Below are 26,068 nucleotides of genomic sequence, written 5' to 3' on the forward strand. Positions count from 1 at the left end.
GAGCTGTCACCGCGTGGCGCTCCCGCGCGCTGTGTGGGAAGGTGGCCGGGCAGGGGAGGGGGGCAGCGTGGACAAGGCGGGAAAGGAGAGGTGCGCGGGCGAGAGAGGAACCTAGGAAGCTAAGCCTCCCGCGCGCGCGCCGCCGGGCGCCTCAGCCCGCCTTTCCCGCGCGCGCTGAGCGCAGAACGGTTCTGGGCTCCCAGGAGGTTGGGGGCGAGCGAGCGCGCGCCGGCCCGGGCGGGGGCGCGCCTGCGGGGCGGGGATGGGCGGGCGGCTGCGCGTGGGTCTCCGTTTGTGATCCTCGGGGGGCGGGCGCCGAGCTGCCTACCTCTGAAGTCAAAAGGCGGCGCAGCGGTCGCCGAGCTCCGAGGCAGCGAGAACATGGTGCGCCGGCTCTTGATTACAGTGAGGATTCGGCGTGCGGACGGCCCACCGCGAGTCAGGGCTTTCGTGATGCACATCGTGCGGCCAGCGGGTGAATGGGCAGCGCCGAGTGTGCGGGCCGCTGCGGCCCTCGTGCTGATGCTAGTGAGGAGACAGCGCAGAGCGCAGCGACCGCATCCTAGACCAGGTAGGAAAGGCCTCGAAAACCCCGGGCGCAGTCGGCCCTTGGGTGATTTTTGTTTGATGTAATCTAGTGCACAGATAAGTCACCTCCGGACGAGGTTGGAGGAGGCTGTTACGGGGGTTGGAGGCTCCTTCCACTTTCACCCCATAGGGGTTACAGTTTCTCCGAGGTGCAGTTCTCCCAACCTGTTGAGTCCGGAGCCCCCTTCACACAGCTCCTTAAGTTCCTGAAACTCTGGGGGAAACCGGGAGATTCTAAACCCACTCTAGAAGTCAGTCACTCCTGAATTTCCTTACCGGGAATCAGTAAACAAACACACACATCCACACACAAGGTGTATTTCAAAAGCACTTTATTGTGCCCTGAAGGAAAGTATTACTAACGGTCTTAGATTTCTAGAGGCCGCCTTTTTTTCTCCCTGCCGGGTCAACCCTCTCTCCTTGCGGTAGTGGAGGAGGTTTGAGGGTGGGGGCTCGCACCCTCAAATATTACTATTACTCTCGAAATAGTAATTTTGATCGCAGGATCAGTAACTTCTAAGAGGAGCAATCACTTGCTTTTTCAAGTCAAAGGAGAGATTGACTTTCGTAGTGAGATGGAGATTTCTTCTTTAGCGGCCTGATGTTATCTAAAGGAGTCGGGACAATGCCCATACGTTTAGAAGAAGCCAGAACTGCAGTGCGGAGCCCAAGGATGGCACCGATCATATTTTAATCATCAGGCCCCAACTAAAAGGCCCAAAATGAGGCCTACTTCTTGAAAAACAGAAATCTAGGTAGTTGTGTCCTCACATCAGATAATTCTTTACACAGTCGATGTAATTTCCTATGACCAGAATAGTTGAAATATATATATATAGTTACAATATATAGAGTCCTAATTAGAACCAGGATGAAAAATCCAAAAACAATTTAATGAGGCTTCATTTTTGTGGCCTTCCTTGTGGCGTTATTTCCCTGGGAATATGTGTTTTGAAAAAAGCAAAGGCCAGCATAGGGGGGAATTATTTTTTTGTTTTAACGTTAGTAGATTTTTTTACATGTAAATGTAAAACTGTTAACACTATCCGTGTTTAATTAGGTGCCTCAGTTCTATTGGCGAAAATCTACAAACAATTGATAGGGAAAGTACACATTTTCTTTTTCATATTTTTATTAAAGTTCAGTTATTTTTGAGTACTAGTAGAAGTAGCTTGTAAAAAATTTCAAGGGGTGTTGCTGGATTTGATTTCAGTTCATTTTAAAACACTAACAGGATCCCATTTTTTAAACGGTGCTTTATCTCTACCAGCAAGCATTTAGCCACTATGATATGTTTTTTAATATCTTCATTTTTAACATTATTCTCTATATAAAGCTATTTTATTTAAATTATTAAGTTGCATCCAAAACCTATAGTAATGAAGTAGAAATTTTTAACCTATGTAAATACTGTAATTACCTGATTTCTATTTTAGGAGTATATAGGATAATATTGTGATTATTTTAAGTTAGAGAAATATTCATTTTATAACATTTGTTGTATAAAGTGTTAAAATATAAAAATGATAGGTTCATTGAAAATAGCCATTTATTTCTTGCTGTTTAGGTATAAGTCAATTTTCAGGAATGAAAGCTATTTAAAAATGCATTGATCATATGAAAAGCCCAATTTTCAGCAAATATCTGATGTCAGAACACGTGGCTTAGATAGAATAGAATATTTTGAAAGTATGTGCGATTCTCCAACTTCATATATGAAATTTTACACATATATAAACATCTGGAAGTATTCATTATAAATGGCATGTAATTCTATATTTCACAATTATATATATTATGTCTATGGTTGTGCTAATTTAAGAATATATGTGGATGGTAATTATGTTGGGACTCATACAATTCCTTGAGAGCCACGGTGCTAAAAATATAACTTGTATGAATTATTTAACATTAATGCTGACCTGTATGGTGTTGTTAGTTTAACATAGTTTTATAGTTTTGCAAATATATTCATTATGACTTTTTTATATGACTGGAAATTGTATATAATAAAATTTCATGTTACTAGTTTCTTATCCACACATGCCTGATGAATTACACTAATTGCCTTGTTACCTCTTCCTTGGTGTATTTATAAAATAGTCATACTTTTCTGAAATTAAATATTTATTTGTTTACTGCTATCCGGGAACTCTTAGGGGTTTTCCCCTCCTTTAACGGCACCATAGTGTTCTCTCACGGTAGGCACTATACAGTTAGCTTAAACCCTTATTCCCAATGTGTACATGATCTCTAGCTATCAGAAATAAGACGATATTCATTTACTTCTTTGGGGACTTGAATTTTCAAATGTCCATTCTTAACCCAGCCTATTGCTGTCTGCGTCCACAATATTTTACAGGTCTGCTAATTACGCATTAGTTTATCACTAGTAACTACCATGATAGAGTTAAGTTAAACCATTTTCCCAACATGTGAGTGACTCCTGATAATAAAGTGATCTATATCATCTCAAAAAATACTTTCTTAAAGGAAGGCTGAACATTTGGCCCAGTGTTTTTGCTTCTGAAACCTTTAGTCCTTTTTGAAAAGCATAACAACCTCACTTGCCCTACTCCATCCTAAAACACTCTAGGCCAGAGAATCCTCTCTGCTCCAAAATCCAGCCTGATAAAAAGTTTTAGTGGTGTTTTCTTTCTGTAGTTTAAATTATGTAAACAATGGGTATAGTTTCATTTTCTAAACATAAAATTCTAATATTTAATAGCTTAAAAAAAAAAAACCCCTACAGCTCTCTAGATTCTGATTTTCACATACCTGATGACTACTATTGTGTCTGTTTACTGTCTGAAGATTAATGCACTTTCCTAAACACCTCACTGGCAAGAACATTTTTTACATTGTATATCAAGAGCATCTAAATATCCATACACTCCTATTTAGCTTTTCTATAAGTAGGCATCATCTTAAGGAAAGAAAAATTATGACAAAAATTGATACAAATAAATAGTAGCAAGAAATTGAAAATTGCCTAAAATTCTAGCAATCACATTGTTCAATTATTTTGAATTACACTCTGGAATTAGGTCTGAAATATTTCATATCTGGATCATTATAGGCAATCATGTTTTTGAAGAATATTTAATAGAATGTAAAATTATTATATTATAAAGTTAAGTGATTTTTTAAAAGCAAGATTTAAAGTAGTAACAGTAAACAATTCTTATTCTTGCTTCTCTCTCTCTACACACACACACACATACACACACACACACACACACACACACACACACACACACACACCCAGTAACAAAATATTTATAGTGGCTTCCTCAAGATGGTTGGTGGTCTTTTATTTTTTCGTTATACTTTTGAGTTTTCCAAAGTGCTATGACCATCACCAGTTAAAAAAGAAAAAAAAGATAAAAAACCTTATTTTCCTACAGTACAGTGGACTAAGACCTTGCTTAGAAAGGATGAGGAAATTGCACAAGTATTCTATATAAGAACGTGACTTTAAGGTCTGGGGAGAGTCTGCAAGGGTTCTGACTCTAGGGCACGCTATCCCTGTTCACAACGTAGTTCGTTTTAAAATAATTGACAAATGGGTGGCTCTACCTGTTTTCAAGGCGCCTGGGTGTTAGGCCTCTCCGGTTCTAGCACTTGCCCCCTTCTCGGGATCCCTTCTCCCAAGTCCTGTCTAGACGACTTCAAGGTGGGGCTTGCCACTTCCCAAAGCTGGGCTGGGGTCGCCACGGTTGTCGCCAGGATCTCAAGGTGAGGTCTAGAAGGAAGTGAGACTCTGAACCGGCCCCTTCACTTCTCAACCCCAGTCACTCTCCTTGACTCATATCTCCACCGAATCAATTCTTAGAGATGCTTCGGATGCCGGAGGTTTTATTGGCCGCTGGGGTAGGACCCTCCAGCCAGAGCTAGACGCTGACCCATTTATCACCCAGCTCCGCGAACGCACCCTTTCTACTTTCAGCCTTCCCTGGGCCTCACTCACCTCGCCGCAGCTATTTCCGCAGGTGATATTTCATCAAACAGAGCAGCGCAAGGGTTAAACGCATAGCAGGACGCGGGCTGACAAGGGTGAGAGAGGCGGGGGGCAGGTGGCGTCTGAGTGGGCTTCCTGGCTTTCAGAGGGGTGAACGTGTGACACGGGACATCTCTGGGTCACCTCTCCAGCTGGAAACTGACTAGGCCTCCCCCCACCGCCGAGAGTGGGAGCGGGGTGGGACAGGTTCCCTCCGAGGTGCGCTTCCAAGTTTTGGCGACGACTACTTTATCTTCCAGGCTAGGGGGCGACCAGGGTGTTGACAGGCCTCGATTTGTTTGTTTCTCTGTCTGCGATGCAAGGTAGTATAAAGAACGGTCCGTAATATTCTTCTAATGATACGGTCTCGCAATAGGTTTCTTCTTCTACTGAAGTTTTCCTCATATTTGAAAACTTTTCTCCTTCAGTTAAAACATTAGAAAGATATCATTTATCAGAATGAAAAAAAAGTAAGTTTGAAAATAAGGTCAACTTCTGTCAGCAAGCCAACTGATGGAGACAGCCTTAGTAATAAATATTTTGTTTAGTAGGAGAAGGGAGTTCTTTTTTTTTTTTTTTTTTTAAGGGAGTTCTTTTTAAAGACTACTCCACCTTAGAAAATGTCCTCCAATTGGGGGCCTCCACAGAGGTTCCGAATCCTAATTCATGGTCTTTCAATGTTTGCTCAGCAATCCCATGTGCATTGACAATTGTTGGATTTAACTATATGTCAGTAACATTTGCTTTTTAAAGAAAGAAGGAATGAAGATAATCTCTGCCTCTCAGTGCAGTTTTATATTTCATAAAACCTGAGTGATTGTTGCAGTTGGGCAGGACTACATAATCAGAAAGAAGTAATAGAAGGGAAGAATTAAAGTGTCAACTACAAGATTTAAAATTACAGTGCCTCAGAGGTCCTTTGGAAAAGAATAAGTTGATTTAAAATTTTTTATTACAAATGACTTTTTAATTCTTCTTCAACTAGCTCTCAGTTTCCCCCTTTACCTTTAAAAAGAAAATCTCAGAATTTATTTAAATGGTTGCAAAGCCAGTAGGTGTTTTTTTCTCAACGAAGAAAAGTTTTGTAGATTGTAGAGGTTCAGAACTGTATGAACAAAGATATGTAATCTCTTAAACAAATTGAAACTAACAAAGCTATGCCATCAGAGTGGTGTAAATAAATATGCCTTTTCTTAAATTAAGCATGAGAATAATCAGAGAAGTTAAAGAAGTAAGGCAAAGGTTATCAGCAGCATCATTACCTGGACTGCTTTTTAAAATACATATTTCTGGAGCTCACTCTCAGAATGTCTAACTGAGCAGATTTGCTGTGGAGTCCCAAGAACCTGCATTTTAAACTGTTTAGAGGGGATTCTGTTAAAAGATGGCTCCTTGGGACAAATATGGCCAACATTTTTTTTTAACTTATTTTTTATTATTTACTTTTAAATTGAGATTCAGGCTTTTAGATAAGATTTAAAACTTTAGAATCACACTTTGGGTCCCAGGTAGAACACTGAGAATCTGAATAAATCATTGGAGGAGCTATTTTACCACATGAAGGGGACCCTTTATTAGTATTATGTGATTCTTCATATGACTTGGGAAAGATCTGCTCTTAGATGCCAGGTCTCTACAATCAGAACACATTTGAGGGCGAAGGATGTAATAGGCTATATTTGTGCATTAAAGTTTGTAGCACCAGACAGAAAATTTCCACCAAAGACATTAATGATATCTTTTTGAAGCACTATATACATTACTGTTGTTTACATAGGTTGGATAGTGCTAGATAGAGTAATAAGTAATAAGGGATTTTTTTTTTCATTTTATTTTATTTTCCAAATCAGAAACCAAGCAGTAAACATAAAACACTAAAATTATGTAAGAGAAGGAAAAGAAAACATAGAAGTATTTTACAGGTTTAAATTATATTTATTTATGATCAAGGCAAATTACAGTAAAATGTACTCATAACAGAATAAAGCACTTAGAGATAAAATGGTGGGTCTTTGTGTCTGTAAAAACACATTGGTGAGGAGAAAATATATTTATAAATAATATAAGCTTAAAAAGAATTAGCAATTATAAGTAAAACTACAATATTATGCTTTCCCAATTGTAGTCATAATTTTTCTGCTTTTAAACTACATTTTTCTAATGTTACACCTATTAGTTTGCTGGTTTATTGGGGTGGGGGGGAAACTTACGTTTTACTTTCTTTTTTTGAGTGCCACCATTTTCTTGCTCTGAATCTCTCAGGCTGCCAGATCATCTGACTCAGCAATTGTACAACTCTTTCACCCAATTTAAAGAAACAGCAACTATCCCAAAACAGTGTATCCCCCCAGTTGCAAATCTTTACCAACCTATGGAGCTAGCAGTATATTTTAACTCTGAAATAATTGCTACATGTACATGCAACATGGACTCTTTGAATTTTACTCCATTCAATTTACATACTGAATAGTTGAAACTGAATTTATATTATGTAACGTAATTTTTGGAAAGAAACTTGTTGAAACTTTCTTCTAAAAGTATATGGTCAAGTTTGCTTTCCCTTTTCCCTCAAGATAATTATAAGGAGATTATTAACAGTAATAGAGCACATCAACTTATACTATTTCATTTAATTGTCACATTTTCCTTTTGTTTTGGGGGTTTTATTCTCTCTTTTCATAGACTGGGTTGCAAATGGTCTGTCAAAAGTCATTGATTAGTAACATACCAAATTCAACTAGGTGTACTTCTAGCCCCAAATGCCCTAACTTAGCCCTTTGTAACTAGTGAATACATGTTTTATGTATATATACATGTTATATATAACTATATATATGTATTATACATAATTATGTATTATATATATAGAAAATACATGTAATTATAATGTAATACATGTAATGCATGTAATATAATACATGTAGTACTGTAATACATGTAATTATATATTATAATTATATATAAATATACATATAGTTTCAGTTCCATCTCTTATAGTTAGTTGTTATTTTGTAAATTGCTTAACTCTCTTGGATCTACATTTTATTCAGCATCAGCTACATATATTCTAGCAAATATATATTGATTAGGTGAATGAAAAAGCTCTGAAAAATAAGGCAGTTTAATAACTGAAGTCCCTTCTAGGCTCTAAAAGCCATTGAATCTCATAATAAAACAAGAAGATTAACTTGTTTTAGAAATGTGTGTCTTGCCCAGAATAAAACTAACTCAAAACTTCCTTATAAATTAAATTACTCACTTCCACTTCAGTGTAAGATCAATAAATAGGAAACCTATGCACACAGCATAGGGATCACCTGAAGCACAAAGTAGAAATGTCACTTTCTTGGAATATGTGGTCTGTGATTAGTTTCCATTTCTTTTACTTACTAGCTGTGTGGTATTAGAACTAAATACTTAAAGCTCTCAGTGCTTCCATTTTCTCACCTGTAACCCTGAGGTGGTACCTTCTAGTAGCCATCTAGTAAGAACTAGTACATACACACACAGCATCTGTAAAGAGGCATTGTAAACTTTCAGTCCATCACATACATTTGTCAGTTATTATTAAAGTGCCTAATTAAACTACATCCTTAAAAGCACATTAGTTTACTTCTACAGTAAATGCCTTCTTAACTATAAGTATTTAGAGTAGATAGGGATTCCTGAACTCCATTTTAAAGAATATGCATATCATAATAAACATATATTTATTTATTCAAATCCCTGATGTATTCCAAGGTGTCAGGTAAGTTTGTGCAGAAAATCAGTATAAAGTTTTACAGAAGCCCTACATGATGACCTTTGTAGTGTGATCCCAAACTTTTCTAGTATTCATAATTATTTTTTCTAAAATAAGAAATTAAATTGGTTTTAGAAAATTTGAAAAAGTTAATAACTTGCCTTTAACTTATCAAAAAATTTAATAACCCCAAATAATAATTTTTGGAGGGAACACACATAATAGGTTCTTGATTCCTTCGGAAAGGTTGCTGCAGTGTATCTGAATCAATAGTTTTTGCACAGATTTTTCTAGAAGTTCTTTGGTAAAAAATGTGCATGCATAGGGTTGTGTGTGTGAGTGCGTGTGTGTATTTGAGCATGTCTGTGTGTGTGAGTGTGGGGGGGGAGCGTTGTGTGTGTGCTAGATGGAAAGTGGGGAAGAAGCATTAAAGCCATCCTCAAAACCTTCAAAATGTCTGCCTTGTAAGATAACCTCCAACTATTCTTATTCACATTTAGTAGGATATCAAAGAGACAAAATATATTGAATATACTTCCTTGGGCAAAATTGATGTAGGTATATAAAATTAGTGCAGAGTAAACTTAAAAAATATTCTGTTATCATTTTTTTGAAAAATGAAGTCTGAGAGTTATCATCTTAACCATAAGATAGAGAACTATAAAAGTATATCTTCAATCTAGAGTCTCAAGGGAAAAACATAAGTGGGAATGTTAAATCTGTAAGTTAAAGGTGCTAAAACATGAATAGAAAGCATTTTATGATTTATTCGGAATTGATGTGTGTGATCATGAAGTTGATTCCTTCCAGAGGAGTTTAATCCCACAGTCAGTAAAGAATGTGACTCCAGGAAGAGTGATCCAACACCGAAAATTTTCTTATGATCTTTTACAATATCAGCGGATAGTTTGGCTTCAGAATTTTCAGAAGTCCAGCAAAGGGGAAAAAAAAAAAAATGAAGATAACAGTTAGACTCTAGAGCCCCAAGAAGAGAGTCTGCTCTTAAAGGATAGTTGTGGGGAGGGTGGTAACTAGGTCTCCCTTTGAAGAGGAAAGCTTCAATATAGATATATTAGAATACTCGAGTATTAGGCTACCGGAAATTAGAGTATCCTAAATCATCGTTAAACCCTATTAATCAACCATGAACACTCAACTTCCACCAAGAGTAAAAACTAAATACAATGTTACTTCTCTGTGAGTTTCACTTTCTCAAGTTGATACTAGCACATATAGGCATCAGCTACTATATGTCTTCAAGTTAGCAATTAAGACAGCAACACATGTTTGAAAGGAGAAAATCTATCCCATTAAGGAGGAAAAAGAGGGAGGTTGGGAATAGAAGCTTAGAGAAGGTAAACTTTACAATTTTGCCTATGGTTTGTCCATTGTATTTTCTACTTGAACTGCAATTCAAGGAATGGTGGTGGGTGGCAATGAATGCAGAGATAACATTGAATGAACATAGTGACACACTCCTGTGTTACTTCCCATGATTTAATGAAAGATTTTGTGGAAGTACTTTTATTATAATACAGCCAACATGATTACAAAGAAGCTCTGTTTTCATGGGATTAGAATTCAAAGAGGACAGAATTAATCACACCTTTTGGAAAGGAGTTTGCTTGTTCAATCCAGATACCTGCCAGAATGTACAGTAATGAGAAAAAAAAAATGACAGATGGCCTAAATGAATAAGATGATAGTAAATGTATCCTTTTTTAAAAAAAAAAAAAAAAAACAGTTCCATTTTTTGAGAACCTACTATGTACCTGGATTTTTCTATATCTGACATTATATATTCTTTATAATAACCCTATGAGATATGTTTTATTCCCCACTTTGGGAGGTAAGGAAATAGAGGCTCAGAAAGTTTATGTCATTTATTCAAGTCCACAGAACTGGTCAATGAGAGATGACAGCTACCTGAGTATAAAGACTAAGATTGTCCCATTACCCATGTTGCATTTGTGTCTTCTCCAAAATCATTATTTAAGGGTGTGGTTCACATCTTCACCAACCACATTTGTCACGGTCAGAGTAAGTTACTGTGGCCCAAGAAAGAACATGAAGGAGGATTGGGTTTAAGATCTGCAGGAAACATTTGCTTGCTGAGTAACCATGGCAATGCACTACCCCTCCACTTATAAATCAAAGGGGTAACTTTTTGAAAAACAATTTTTTAATATGTGTCACAAGACTTATACTTTTTGAAAACCTGCAATACTGTTTATTGCAAAAATTTGAAACACCTTAAATATCTGACAACAGGGGCATCAGTAGGTAAACATTTTCCCCCCAAGTAGAGTATGTTGCAGCAAATTAAAAGTAGTGTTTATAAAGTGATTTTGGAGAATTTGGGAAAATGCTCTAACGATGAGTAAGAGGAAAAGCTCATTTCAAAACTGTGTTATATCCACAAGAACGGAGCAAGAATAAAAGACAGGAAGGAAATATTTCAAAATGGTGTTCTTGTTTCTATGTAGTATAATTTTTCATTTTCTTTATAAGGCTCATTTCTTACTTTTTTTGCATATGTGAAAAAGTCATTCAAAAATGAGAGGACTGGATTAAGTGACTTTGAGTGGACTTCAAGATCCAAATTTCTGTCACCATGTGTATTATTAGCCAGGAATAATCACACAGAAGCATGGTAATTCCCAAAAGTGGAGATCCTGTCACCTTGGTCCAGAATTCACAACCTGCCTGATGGCACAGTTCTCAAAGAAGAGAAAACACTCTGCTGAGCTGTCCTCTCCATCCGGTACAAATCAGTCAGCAGGGAGACCTAGTGGGGAGAGTGTGCACCTCTCAGACGGGACTGGGAACCGTGAGCTTGAACTGCATCTCCTTGTGTATTGTCACTTGAGCACTCTGGGTTTATTTTTTTCTGATTTATGAAGGAAGGATAATACTCTCTATCCCACAGGATAGTGGTGGGATTAGAAATGACGTGTCTAAAGCTGCTTAATGCTTATTACATAGTTGGGGTTCAATAATGGTAGCCATTATGATTTTCTTGGCAACTCGGAACAAATTTTCTCTTGTTTCTATTTCCTTCTGTCTTTCTCTGTCTTCTAATTATATGCTTTACTTATTTTGTCCCTCAGGATGAGGCTAATTCTAATTCTCCATATTCTGTGCATATAAACAAATTATTCATGTATGCACACAAATACATATTACATATTTATATATACACATACTATATATATATAAAGAGAGAGACACATACACACACATACAGTGCTACTTTTTAGTTTTTTCAGCTTGCTGAGTAGCCACAGATAAGCATAAGTAATTCAACAAAAGAAACTTATCAACAAACAAAAACAGATATTTACAAAACAATTTAAAGATTAATCATTTTCATGATTTATAGAGTCCTCACTTCACAAGAGTCCACTCGAAATAGTTTTAATAGTAAACTCCTTACATAGATTTTAAATCACATATGTTTTGCACCCACTTTGGAAAAAACAGCTGCTGTATAACATATACTTACAAGTTATCCTCAAAATCATCTTGGGAAGATGATGATAGGTACTGCAGATTCTACACCCAATTAAAACTTTGAAAACCAAGACTGAGAAATTGGGACTTATCTATAATTATGCATCGGGTTTATAATAAGTTAAAAAGAATTCGTTTTGTGCTCTTTGCCCACATCCTGTTTGAGCAGGAAGATAAATTTTACAATAATTCGGGGTGCAAGTGAAAAATCATAGAGTCCCTGAAAGAGTGCCCTATTCATAACAGATACTCAGTAATTGTGCTATATTGAATTTAATTAGAGAATAGTTTAAAAAAATGGGGGTGGGGGAGAAAACATGCCTCCATCTTGAATTTTTCAAAGATATAATTTCTGGGGGCACAGTCCCCTTTTTTAAATAACCTGTTACAGAGATCTGCTTTGTTTCTCAGAGATTGCCCCTTCTACTAAAGTTACCTTTTATCCCTGTGGGAAAATAAATAAATAATTAAAGGAAAACCTTGTGTTCTTTGTCATTTTTTACCCAAGAAAGTTCTTCTTTCCCATTTAAAATGCCAAGCTTGGGCACTAAGCTCTTAGAATTCTTACTCAAGGGCACTTTGAGGGGCAGTTTTCTTGGCTGAACAAGTCTCTTGAGGTACAACTGTTACTGTGCCCACTTTGAAGATATCGAAGCCAGAATAAAGTATTACCTTCTCAAGGTGATAAAGTTGGTGGTGGAGCTAGGCCTGGACTCTTCTTTACTTTACGATCTCTTTCTATATTTAAAGGGGTGCCTGAAAGTATTCTCCCATTGCTTTCAGTTTGGTTCAGTTCAGTCGCTCAGTCGTGTCCGACTCTTTGTGAGCCCATGAACCGCAGCATGCCAGGCCTCCCTGTCCATCACCAACTCCTGGAGTTTACTCAAACTCATGTCCACTGAGTCGGTGATGCCATCCAACCATCTCATCCTCTGTCGTCCCCTTCTCCTCCTACCATCAGTCTTTCCCAGCATCAGGGTCTTTTCAAATGAGTCAGTTCTTTGTATCAGGTGGCCAAAGGATTGCAGTTTCAGCTTCAGCATCAGTCCTTCCAATGAACACCCAGGACTGATCTCCTTTAGGATGGACTGGTTGGATCTCCTTGCAGTCCAAGGGACTCTCAAGAGTCTTCTCCAACACCACAGTTCAAAAGCATCAATTCTTCTGTGCTCAGCTTCCTTTATAGTCCAACTCTCACATCCATACATGACTACTGGAAAAACTATAGCCTTGACTAGACGGACCTTTGTTGGCAAAGTAATGTCTTTGCTTTTTACTATGCTGTCTAGGTTGGTCATAACTTTCCTTCCAAGGAGTAAGCATCTTTTAGTTTCATGGCTGCAGTCACCATCTGCATTCATTCAACCCTAGAGCCCATTTATTCAGGCTCAACCCAGATATGTCTAGAAGCACTGTTAACTGAGCATACCTGCTCTGATAAGCTGTTTCCTAAGGAGATCACCTTAATTATTGGAACCTCTCCAGACCCTGAAACACAACGTCTTTTTCCTGATGACACAGGTCTGAAGTGTATTACCACACTAAAGTGTGCACCCCGACGTGCACAGATCAGAGTGCGTCTTCCTTCTATACTGTTAATGTAGGCTCCTTTAAAGGGTACATCCCAATTCCAGACCACCTTTCTCCTCCAGAGAATCAAACATGTTGATGGTTGTTACCAATTTGCCCTCTTGACTAAGGACCCTTCTTTTTTTTGTATCTACAATTTAAAGCCAAGTGCCTGGCATATAGTATGAACTCAGTTAATCTTTGTCAAATAACATTATGAATGATGGCTTTCAGAAAAACAACTTTTATTTGTCTAATAAAATATACTGTTTATTTAATTAGATGGTTAATATATGCATATAGTACAAAATTCCAACACTATAAGTCATAGAATATGAAAAGAAAATCACATGCCTATCCTCATACCCCTTTTCTTCTCCCCACAGTTAACAGGCTTCTTTGTTTCTGTCCAAAGGTATTCTATATATTTTTAATTTTTAACCTCAAGCTATATATTGAATGGTTCTTTTATAACAATACTAATATTAAATACAGTAAAGAGATGTATGCTTTCATGTATATTGCCTCACTTGATATAACAATCTCATGAGATAGAAAGGTAGAGCAAGATAGAGTCCATTTTAAAGATGTGGACATTGAAGCTAAGAGTAGTTTCAAAAGATTTCACAGTGGAAAAGCATGTTATTACGTAGACATAGAGAACAGACTTGTGGACACAGTAGGGGAAGGAGACGGTGGGATGAATTGAGAGAGGAGCATTGAAACATAGATTACCATAAGTAAAATTAGGTAGCCAGTGAAAATTTGCTATATGATACAGGGAGCTCAAATCAGGTGCTCTGCGACCTAGAGGGGTGGGTTGGGGTGGGAGGTGGGGAGTAGGTTCAAGAGGGAGGGGACATATGTATACCTATGGCCGATTCATGTTGTTAAATGGCAAAAACCAATACAATATTATAAAGCAATTATCCCCCAATTAAAAATAATTTTTAAAAACATGTCAGATAGTGAAATCAAGACTGTCAGTTGTCAGACAGTCCTGTCACCAAGTCAGAGTTATGTATCCAGTACCCTCTATTTTCCTGATAAAATAATGATTTCAAATGATGAGTTTGCATATCATGCATATCATACCCTATGAATCCTGCAGTGGCTTATAAGAACCAGAACCTAATTTCAGAATACTATTAACACCTTCTCAAATGTCTTTCTTTCTCTTTCTGGTGATGTGTGGAATTAATATTCACATCTAGAATTACTATTCTTTGATTTGTAGGGTCACAGGAGCACCATCATCACAAGGCTTCCTTTAATTAAAATAAAAGAGTCACGTACTCCTCTAGTAGTGTCACCTACCCTCAGCTGGGTTCTCCAGGCTGAAGGAAAGGCTTCTCAGTTTCTAAGTCTGTCTTAGCCCATCCCTCTTTTCTTCCTAACAGATACCCTAAATCTTCACCACTCTCACTTCCTAACCCACCATCTTATCACCACTGTAAACAAGCCAGGCTTCTTTGTTCACAGAAGGAAGTGTTTCAACTTCCTCCCTGCCCTGACCTTTTCTCCCTTTCCACATCTAGCTGAATCTCCTGCATCAAATTTATGACCACTCCCTGTGCCTTGTTCTCCATTTCTGCCTGACTTTTTAGGTGCCTCGGGTCCTCAGAAATACCCTGTCTTGCCTGTGTCCTCAAGTTCTCTCTCTCTCTCTTTTTTCCCTCTCCTAACACTTCTTCCTGTCACCTGGCCCTCTTCCTGTGCACAGGCCTCTTCCCACCTTCCTTCTGACTCATCTTCCCACAGGTTGCCTGGAACTCTCGCAGCTAACCTGTGACAGAGTAGCCTACACACAGTGTCCCCACTTCCTTGACACCCCGTTCACTCTTGGTTTTCCTTCTGATCCCTGTAAGCAGCACTTAGCAGACTCCTTTGCAGGCTTTTCTTTCAGGAGTTTATTTTTCCAGCTTCCCACATGCACCCCAGTAAATTACTTTTAGTTTTCCCAAACCTCTTTGCATTCACTTCTGCCTGGAACATCTTTATACTTTTATATCTTTATACTCACATGTTTTAAGACTAAGATGAGCTTTCAGCATCCATGGAGACTTTGCCTAAGCCACAGAATGAGCTTGGTTCGTTTTCATTTTCTTGTGTCATCCTCTGCTTCTCTTTGCTCTTCTACACATATTACATATAATACCTCATTTAATCCCTACAACTGTTTGAGGCAAGTACTATTATCCCAGTTATACAGATGAAAAAACTGAGCTCCGAGTACGTTAAGTTACTTTGTTATAGAGCGATTAAGTGAAAAGTCTAGGTTTGAACCCAGGCATTCTAACTCAAGCCCCATACATTTAACATCTTTCCCCCTCCTGCCATACTCACTGCTCTACCCTTAACCTCTGAGCTTGTTGAATGAGCATTCATTTTTAGAGATGAGTAATCGTGAAGAAAAAAAAATGATCAGAATTGAGACAGATTTTTATTTCATAGTGTAGATTTTCAAAACTGCCAACAGCACAAACCTAAAGAAAGCCATGTCATTCTTAGGGAAGAGAAGGAAGTTTGAGAAGGGTAATAACAGTAACCAACAAACTTTAGAATTCCTAAAGCTCTTTGACATGTATCATCTTATTTTATCAATCCATAAAATATGACTCCATTTTACACATGGGGAATCTGAGACTAGCATAACCAGCACCAGGACCCTGGGTTTTATATTTATTTCTTCTGAGATTTTTCCCCTCAGGTCTGATCTAATATACATGAGTAAACTGAGAGTTTGGTGGTTCTTTAAAAGAAAAACTAGGCAATCTTTCATACTATTATGGGCTTCCCTGGTGGCTCAGCAGTTAAAGCCTTTGCCTGCAGTGCGGGAGACCCGGGTTCGATCCCTGAGTCAGGAAGATCTCCTGGAGAAGGAAATGGCAACCCACTCCAGTATTCTTGCCTGGAGAATTCCATGGCTGGAGGAGCCTGGTAGGTATAGTCCATGGGGTTGCAAAGAGCCGGAAACGATTAAGCAATTTATACAAGATTTCTGACTGAGTGTGGGGTGGATTTCTAGAACAATGGGGCCACACTCAAGGATGCCATAGTCTTTAGCAAACTCTACTGTGTTGAAGCTAGTGCATCCATGTCTACAACCTGCTCTTGAAGAAAATCAACTTCTATGTCTATATATAATGCATCCAGTGGATGTTTTTTATACTGTGCTATCGCCCATTTCCTTCATCAACAGTCCGATATATTGCATGAGAGTTTACAGAGTTCCTGATGTAGGAATCTGTAGTTGAATTTTAGAGGAATTTCTGAATTCCCTAAAAGTTATATGTCCCAGCGAACACACTTTTTAAATAAAATTGCATATTTTATTTTTGGAGGAGAGAGTATATAGCTTTCAACAGGTTCTCCAAAGGGCCTATTCTCCCTGCCCTAAGATTAAGAACCATTATTTTAATGATGAGAACTAATTTTGATATTAGTCTAAAAAGCCAGACATGTTACAGGGGAAATCTGTCCCCTCCATCTCATTACCACAACCGCTGTTTTCCCCTCCCCCATCATACAATACCTTAAGCTACATTAGAAGACGTTTACATTATGTTCTACCACAGTTTGAATTTTCCACATCAATGTTGCTCTAGTAATTGAGAGGTGCCTGGAGGAAAATATAAATAACACAGTGATGCATTGTGGATTTTATAATGGATTTGACATCCCATAAGTGTTTTAATTGGTATTATTTAAAACCTCCTGTTGCCTACACTAACAGCCACTGAAAGTATAGTCAATTATTCTGGATCTTCAAGAGGAGTCAAGTAGGAATTGAAATATAACTTTTAAAACAGCTGGGTTATCTAGCAGACAGATTAAGCATTAACTTTTCATTAAATATGTCAGTTGTTGGAAGATGTCCATCACTGTTCCAGTGATTAAGGTTTTCTTGTCTGTCCTTTTATATGTAATATTGATAATTCTACCCAAACCATTTCCTTCTCTGTCTCCTAGATTGCAAGAAAATCTTCAAAATGAATAATTTAAGAGCTAACAGGCATTAACTTAGGATGTGTGATACTGTTCTAAATGCTTATGTGTGTATCAATTCATTTAAAACTCAAAACAGTCCTAGGAAGTAGGGATGACTCTTACCCCCTCCCCCCCCCATTTTATAACTAAGAAAAGTGTAAGGTTTTTCTAATAGGAAGCAAAGGTGGACAGACGTGGCACCAAGACAGTGTGTGAGCCTGCTTTCTGAATCATCTCTGAATGCAGCCCTGTCCCTAGCGCAATGAGCATGTTTTCTGGTGTAGGAGGAATTATTGAGAACAGAGCCTATTAAGCCCAGGGACACCCTTGCCACTTTCCTATCTGTTTTTAGGTGGAAATCTCTACCATCCCTTTTAAATTGACCTCATCTGCTCGGAGCCAGCCCGTATACTGGGCACTAGTACCAGGCATTGTGCAAGCCTAGGAAACTCTCTCCCCCGACATCCGTTTTACTTGTGCGTGGAGGGAGGGAGGCACAGGCTGGCGTGTGAGCCAGCCCTCCAGAAGGGACGTTTGAGCTAGAATTTCTGGCACAATTGAGCCCGCGCTCGAAAACCAGGTGCTGAGCGTTGGAGGGGGAAATGTGTCCTCTCCGAGAAGGAAAGCCTCACGGTGGAATGGCTGATACCTATCCTGGGCTCTCAGCGCCAGGACAAGCTGGCTGCTGCTTCTGATTAAATGAGGAAGCAGCACTTCGCCTATGACACCAAACACAGTGGTTCGAGCTTGGCAGTTAGGGGTCCTGTGCAGTTGTCTCCTGCCACGCAGGGTGTATACGCGAGGAATTTTCACTTGGCTGGAGTGAACTCGCTCGGAGCCGCGCGTGCGCCTCTGATGGGAGTCGGGGCCCGCTGCGTGCGGAGACCCGCCGCGAGGAGGCGGGGAGGGGGCAGGGAGGAGGGCCCAGGGCGCCCTCCTTTCGCGGTCCCGCCGCGCTCCCGGAGCGGACAGCTTCCGGCCGGTGCCTCGGGTCGCGTGGGCGGCGGACCGGTGACCGAGGAGGCCCGGCGCGGGGCGACTTCAGAGATGTCTCATTCGTTGGGAGCAAAGGGCGCCTCCTGGAAGAGCGCGTGGAGGGCGCTCCCTGGGTGGAAAGACTCTTCGGGAGGAGTCGAGGGGCCGAGTCTGGGGGCCGCTTCCGCCAGCCCGGGAGGAGGAGAGAGGAGGGGCGGGCTGCTCACGAGCTGCCTGGGCGGGCCGCCCGCGCTCGACGCAGGCGGGAGGAAGGGAGGGAGCGAGGGGCGCGCGTTGGGGAGCAGCATGGAGACCTCGGCCGACTCGCTGGCCACCGCCGCCGCGCGGGGCCGGGCTGACGAGGTGCGGGCGCTGCTCGAGGCGGGGGCGTCGGCCAACGCGCCGAACCGTTACGGTCGAAGCGCGATTCAGGTGGGTCAGCAGGTCTGCGGCGGAAAGGTGGGCGGGTGGAGGGGGGGGCGGTGGATGGCGAGAGGCTTTGGAGGACGAGGTCCGCCAGTGAGTCGGAACCAGGTAAGGGTTTCTTGGTAAAGGGGAGACTTTTCAGACCGAGTTCGGGATCGGAGACCTCTCAGGGGACTAAGCCCCCCCCTCCCCCCCGCCCCGGAGTTGGCTGAGAAGGCGCGTGGGGTTCAGATCTCTAAAATGGTGTGAAGATCTAGAGGGGAGAACCTATGTGTGTTAATATAGACCGAGATGAGAAATCGACGAACGTCTGGACTACGAGTATAAAGACATGTAAGACTTGCTGGACCTCTTACCCCCGAACTTAAAGAATTGTGAATGCAATTCTTTGTTGGGGGGGGGGGGGGCGGTGTGGGGAGGGAGATTTCAGTGGAAATCTACTGCTGTGTAAATTGGAATAAAGGTCGATTGAAATTATTCAGAAGCAACTACATATCGTGTTTATTATTTTTTTAACAGAGTAAGGAACATATATGATTGTTTAGGAAATAGACATATATGGGGAAAAAATTAGTGCAGTTATGCCTGAAATAATGCTGCCAATTTAGTTACCACTTGAGTGTCTCTTACCTTTTGGGATATTTTAAACTTACTTGGTATAGATTAATTTATTGGGGAGCTTTCAATTCCTCATAGTTTAAAAATGTCATTTCTCCTCTCCCCACTCCAGTTTTGTATGTGTGAGGATGCGTTGTGAGTTCGTTTTTCTGTTGTTTTTTTGTTTTTGCCTTCACTAACTTCCTAAATCTGAGGCTAAAAATGAATTCTTCCTGGCCGTCACTCCAGTTTTATTCCAGGTTTCGACAATGATTTCTGATCCTGAAAAATAAAATTTATATGAAATGCACACTGCAAAAACTCCAGCATAAAAAGACAAAGGAAAAGTAACTCAACTTGGAACTTCATAAGTTTCACGAGTGAATCGTCCTTTCCTCAAACTATGCTACATAGAATAGATATATTTTATATACTTTTAGATACAAAAATAAAAATAAAATATCCTCAAATTTGAAATTAATTGGGTTTTGAAATGTGGAGAAATTTGGAGATAAAAAGGTTGAATGGTTGTAGAAGAGAAGCATGAGTTCTATTTTTTAAAAAATGCATGCATGATTCATAATTTGATATCTCTAAAGTTTTGCCAGCAGTTTGCAGACTGGGCATTACAGCCTTCTGGTTCTGGAAGATGTTATAGTAGACCTTATTTAAATACAAAAAGAAAATTAGATAATTAATTTTAAATTATGTTTAAATAGAATAAGGGCATCGACAAAAGGGATGTGATTTTAGTTTTGAACCCTAACCAAATTTGTGTTTAAAAATACTTAGCTTATAGAAAAATTTTAATTACTAAATTAAATTTATATCTTCAGTTTGACTTAAGTACCCTAGAAATATTCATTTGAATGATTAATTTTCTTTTTGCTTTGGATTGCTACTATGATTTAAATATTTAAATATTATGTCACTTTTCATACTTTAATACTGTAGCATATAATAAAACCTTTAACCAATTTTATGACTAAGACCAAGGACTTCATTTATCCAACTCATCTAATATATTTTCACCTGTGTTATATACAAGCATGGAAGTAGACATACTATGAGCTCTGGCACTAGTAGTAGAGCTTCCAAAAGATTATGGTATCCTTGGGTGTGGCCCCTTTGTTTTGGAAATTAATTCATAATCCATTAGAAATCTAATAGTGTAAATTTCCCCAGTTTTTCTTTTAAAACAATTCTTTCTTCTAATGCACTATGTTAGTTTTTCTTTCTTTTTGTAGCTGCAAGTTGGTTCACTTAAATTTTCTCTGTGTTTTTATGAAAATTAAATCAGTTTCACTTTCTCCAGGACAGAACTCAACAAGCATAGTATAACTTGTTAAGATACCTTGGTTTGGACAAATTAATTTGAGTTTAATACAGAATTCAACTGAAAATAAATAATTCCTCATTATGGTGTAGCTAATGTAACCAAATAATGGTTACCCTAAAAAGAATGGTCTATCACCGCCACCCACCGTATAACACTCAAATTGTAAAGTTGCTGTGATTGTGAACAGTATTTCAAAATTCCTCTTTGGTAATGGTCTTGTATCATCAAAGATTATTTAGGAACCAAATGAGGTTCCTCTTTAATGAAGTCTCAGAGTGTGATCTTGGAAAGTGTCTTCCTATTTCTGCTACAACAAATTACTACAAATTTAGTATCAACATAAATTTATTATCTTATGGTTCTGTAAATCAGAATTCTAAAATGGGTCCACAGGGTTGCATTCCCTTTGGGAGTTCTAAGAAAGAATCCATTTCCTTGCCTCTCTCAACATTTAGTGACAGTCAACATTCCTTGGCTCTTGGCCCTGGCATTTTCTCTCTAACCTCGGCTTCCATTCTTATATCTTCTCTCTGACTGTGATCTTTTTATAAGGAAACTTGTAATTAAATTGTGCCCACCCTGACAATACAGGGTAATTGCCCTCAAAATCCTTAATTTAATCACATCTGCAAAGTCCCTTCTTTCATAAAAGGTGATATGTTAACAGCTTTTGAGTATCAGGAAGTGGACATCTTTGGGGGACATTATTTAGCTTACCAGAAGAAGGAATTTTAGGACTGGTTAGACAAATTTTCTCATTTTATTCTTCAAGAAATTGAAGTTTAACGTTCAGGGAAATCAAGGGTAGCTTAAAGTTTTACAAGAATTGTTTTTGTGTTTGTTTTTTTCATTTTTGCTTTTAAACAATTACCACGTTCTGGGCTTGGACATACAGCAGTGAACCATACAAAATCTCTGGGCCTGACATAATTTCATATCAAAATAAGAAAATACAGGAGGTTAGGCTATAGTAGAAGTCAGTTTGTTCCTCACCCTTTTGCTGTTATCTATGACTCTGGCCACCTCATGTGAAGAGTTGACTCATTGGAAAAGACCCTGATGCTGGGAGGGATTGGGGGCAGGAGGAGAAGGGGACGACAGAGGATGAGATGGCTGGATGGCATCACCGACTCGATGGACCTGAGTTTGAGTAAACTCCCAGAGTTGGTGATGGACAGGGAGGCCTGGTGTGCTGAGGTTCATGGGGTCCCAAAGAGTCGGACACAACTGAGCGACTGTACTGAACTGAACTGATGACTCTGGTAGTGTTCTGTTCGTGGCTGGAACCCCGCAAAATGATGAAGAATATAACAGTGTGTACAGAAAATGAAAAAAAAAAAAAAAAAAAAAGGAATAGGTAGGAGAACTGGCTAAGCGAGTCGGTAACTGAAAAAAAAGTAGTAACTATATAGTTGCGGATTCTAAGCGCATCTGCAGGAAGTAGGGGTTGTACAAGCAGTTTCTTTAATCCTGCCCCTGACCCCACCTGTCCTGACCACTCTGCTCTCTCCGGCAGGTGATGATGATGGGCAGCGCCCGCGTAGCCGAGCTGCTGCTGCTCCACGGCGCGGACCCCAACTGTGCGGACCCCGCCACGCTCACCCGACCGGTGCACGACGCCGCCAGGGAGGGCTTCCTGGACACGCTGGTGGCCCTGCACCGAGCCGGGGGGCGGCTGGATGTGCGCGATGCGTGGGGCCGCTTGCCCGTGGACCTGGCCGAGGAGCGGGGCCACCGCGACGTCGCCGGGTACCTGCGCGCGGCTGCAGACGGCACGGAAGGCGGTAGTTAGGCCCGCGCAGACCCCCGCGGAAGGTCCGGCAGGTGAGGTGGTGGATCCACGAGTTTGAACTCAGAGAACTTCCGCATCCCAGAGTATTCACTTTTCAGAAGAGAAAGTTGGACTCAGGAGAGTAGGCTATTTGGTGTTAGCTCACCCGTGGGACAACCCCAGTCTCCGATCGCGCCACCACGTTAGGGTTGCGGACGGGGATATCTCAAGATGGATTTCCGCACGTTAAAGCCCATCGCCCATCGCAGAAACCGTGCCTCCCTTCCCCTAAACACTCACTGCACAACTAGACTAGATTGAGTAGAACTGAACACTCCGGAGGCTACAGGTCTAGTGGCCCCTCTTCCTGCAAATGAGCTGCAGCCGCATCCATTCAGTGGCTCTGTTTTCCCGTTAGTTTACCAAGATGGTTGAACCACCCTGGGATTTCAAAAGTCTGCTTCGCGTGGCATCATCTGGCAGAGAGACCTGTCCTTCCCGACTCTGTTGCAAAATGCGGTGGAGTTTTCCAGAGCTCCCCCAGTGGGTTCTCAGGGCAACTGGAGCGGAGACCTCCCCAACTCTCGAAGTCTGCACACTGGGATTTGCTGCACTCTATGAGAAACACTCTCTTAAGCGTTTCCCTCCCTTGAGCATTCTGTTATGATGGGAATGTGGTCCTCCTTGCCTTTTTCTACAACCACAAGAACTTCTTTTCCCTTGGCCCCCTTTCCCCCCGCCTCATTCCTACCTGCCTAAAATATCAACTTTACTCTTAGTTTTCTGAAGACAGAATAGTTTTATCTATCTAAAGCATATACCAATACGAAATTACACGAAAATTTAAGGTAAACCATAACTTCAAAGAGACTGAAACCTATCCTGTTCTGGCTCAGAACTGGGGTACTAGGCTCCTCGTGCACTAGGGGAGCTTAGGAGGACAGAGTGGAGAGTCTAGCTCTGGATTTTGGGGAGATGTCTTGAGCGCTGCACCTTGGGTATGAGAGGCACGCATATCTTTAGCCTGCCACCCTCTCTCCTGGAGTTGAAGCTTGCGGAAGGCGGTGGCATAGGAAAGTGAAAAGAAAGTGAAGTCGCTCAGTCTTGTCTGACTCTTTGCGACCCCATGGACTGTAGCCTACCAGGCTCCTCCGTTCATGGGATTTCCATTCCAAGCAAGAACACGAAGTGGATTGCCATTTCCTTCTCCAGGAGGTCTGGAGGATTGAACCCGGGTCTCCAGCATTGTAGGCAGACGCTTTACCGTCTGAGCCACCAGGGAAGTCCAGGGAAGGCAAAGGATCAGGAGTCAATCAGAGGGCTGTTGGGCGGAGCAAGAAATGGGAGGAGCTGAAGAGGAGAAGGGTTTAGACGATCAAATTTGGCCACAGGCAAATGAATAATCAAACCTAAGATATTTAACCCAAGTTCGGATGATCCATCCTTCCTCTCTCCCTTCCAAGACCCCTTCTTCCCAGCCTTCTTTCTTTTCTTTTTCAAAGTTCCTACTGTGTGATCAGCCCCATTCTAGGTCGGACACAGAAATGAACAAGACTCTTGCCCTCATTGAGCTTATATTCCGGGGAACTAGACTTTTAAGCAACATAACAGGGTGTTTCGAACAGTGAGTTTGTAAAACCCATGTGGTGGATAAGAGTGAAGTGTGAATAGGAGGCGAGGCTATCTTAAGAGTGGTCAGAGAACCAGACTTATGAGAAGAGATTAGCCACTGGAGGCAGAGAAACTCTCAAGTGCAAAGACTTACTCCAAAAAGAACGTGGCTGGTTAAGAAGATGGAAAGGCCAGGTGGGGGAAAGCACACAGAGATCAAAGAGAAGGGTAGAGACCAGATAAGGTAGTGGCCCAGTAAGTCCAAAAAAGGTTATTAGATCAACCTGGCCTTCCATTGGCTGAGACTCCGTACTCCCAATGCAAGACACCCGAGTTTGATCCATCCCTGGTCAGGGAACTATATTCCATTTGCCACAACTGAGTTCGCATGCCACAGTGAGGATGAAAGATCCCACACGTCACAGCTAAGACCCTGGGCACCAAATAAATATTAAAACACACACACACACACACAGATTTTATTCTAGAAACGTTAGGAAGCGATTAGCCGCTTAGGGAAAGGGGTGTCTGGGAAAAAAAGACAATGGGACTGGAACCGAAGTTTCTCATACTGCGAAGCACCTCTGAGCCCGAGAATCCCTGACCTCTCTGGTTATGCCAGTTGGCTGAATCGCTCTGAGTTAGATGCAAGAGATACCTAGGGACGTTCGAAGGGCAAGGCGGCGACATTTTCGCCTCCAGTCGCCTGGAGTTATGAGTGGTAAACAACTTGGCACTGGTAGTAGGCCCTCTCTGTTCTCTCAACCCCGCGGGCTGTTCCACCGCGGTCTCCCTGCCCTCGTGGGGCGCGTCGGGAGCGGCTGGGGAGCCCGGAGCAGCCCAGCCTGGCAGCGGACGCGCTGCGAAATTCCGGAGGCTAGTGAGTGCCGCGGCGGCTGGGCCCGTCCAAACGCCCTAGACAGGCCCTGTACTGAGGGTTGGATAAGGCGTCAGCTTTGCCGGGGGTGGGGAGTGGGGACAGAGAGGAGGAGGGAGGTGTTAAAGTCTTTGACTTCCGTTTTCTAATGTCTTTTCTCTTTCTCTCTCTGCCATCTACAGACAGCTCGCTCGGACCTGAAGAATCATGGAAATCATTGGAATAAGAGAAAGAAATCACCCACACCCAATTCTTCCCAGCTGTCTTAATGCCAGTTCCCTCGGTTGGGAAGATCCCCTGGAAGAGGGCATTGCGGTCCACTCCAGTATCCTTGCTTGCCTAGAGAATCCCCATGGACAGAGTAGCCTCGCGGGGTACGGTCCATGGGGTCGAAAAGTGTCGGACAAGACAAGCGACTTAGCAGGCATGCATCAAATAAAGCTTTTTTTTTTTTAAATTGGAACAGCTTCGATTTTCCTTTCCCTTCCCTTAAATTTCCCATATACATTTTGCTATAAAAGTTTTCTTTAAAAAAAATTTGACACCGTTCTTGTCTTTTCATCGGGTTGGAGTTTTATGGAGCGAGTACTCGTGCGCTGGGAATACGTCTAAAAATGACACTTCCTCTTTCAAACCTCGCACCGGCCAGGCTCTGGGTTTATTACGGCCATTTTGTGAACTAGGAAAACGAAGCTTAAATGGATTACATGACTCCACTTGTGTCAAACTGCCTGTGAGGGGTGGAGCCAAGGATAAAAAAAATAAAAACAAATATGTTCTTTCCGTTCAGTCAACATTTATTAAGCACCTATTATGGCACCTTGCCAGGCGTATAGATGGGAAGGGAGGCGAGACAGACGTCAAATAATAAGCACACAACACATAACTAGAAATTTTAAGGCCTATTTCATTGAATCGTAGATAAACAGCATTGTTTCCGACACTCACCATTGTTTCACGCACCGCTGCAGTTAATAGTGAGTGTGTACGTGTGTGTGCACCGCTCAGGCCCTTCAGTCGAGTCGGACCCTTGGCCACCCCATGGACTCCTCTGTCCGTAGCATTTTTCC

At 41.0% G+C, this 26,068-nt stretch overlaps 1 protein-coding gene across 2 annotated transcripts; it reads left to right on the forward strand.

The window, feature by feature from the left end:
• The first annotated feature begins 273 nt into the window (after positions 1-273).
• Positions 274-25,781, forward strand: LOC133048967 (cyclin-dependent kinase inhibitor 2A-like). Of its 2 annotated transcripts, none has more exons than XM_061132951.1 (3): positions 274-571; positions 22,256-22,563; positions 25,181-25,781. In XM_061132951.1, exons 1-2 carry the CDS (start codon positions 382-384, stop codon positions 22,525-22,527), a joined length of 462 nt encoding a protein of 153 aa, XP_060988934.1. In that variant the 5' UTR covers positions 274-381; the 3' UTR covers positions 22,528-22,563; positions 25,181-25,781. The 2 variants fall into 2 exon arrangements, with proteins under 2 accessions (XP_060988934.1, XP_060988935.1); XM_061132952.1 differs by lacking the exon at positions 274-571 and adding an exon at positions 18,663-18,809.
• The last annotated feature ends 287 nt before the right edge of the window (positions 25,782-26,068 follow it).

Source organism: Dama dama, chromosome 29 (assembly GCF_033118175.1).
Source record: "Dama dama isolate Ldn47 chromosome 29, ASM3311817v1, whole genome shotgun sequence".
Classification (NCBI taxonomy): domain Eukaryota; kingdom Metazoa; phylum Chordata; class Mammalia; order Artiodactyla; family Cervidae; genus Dama; species Dama dama.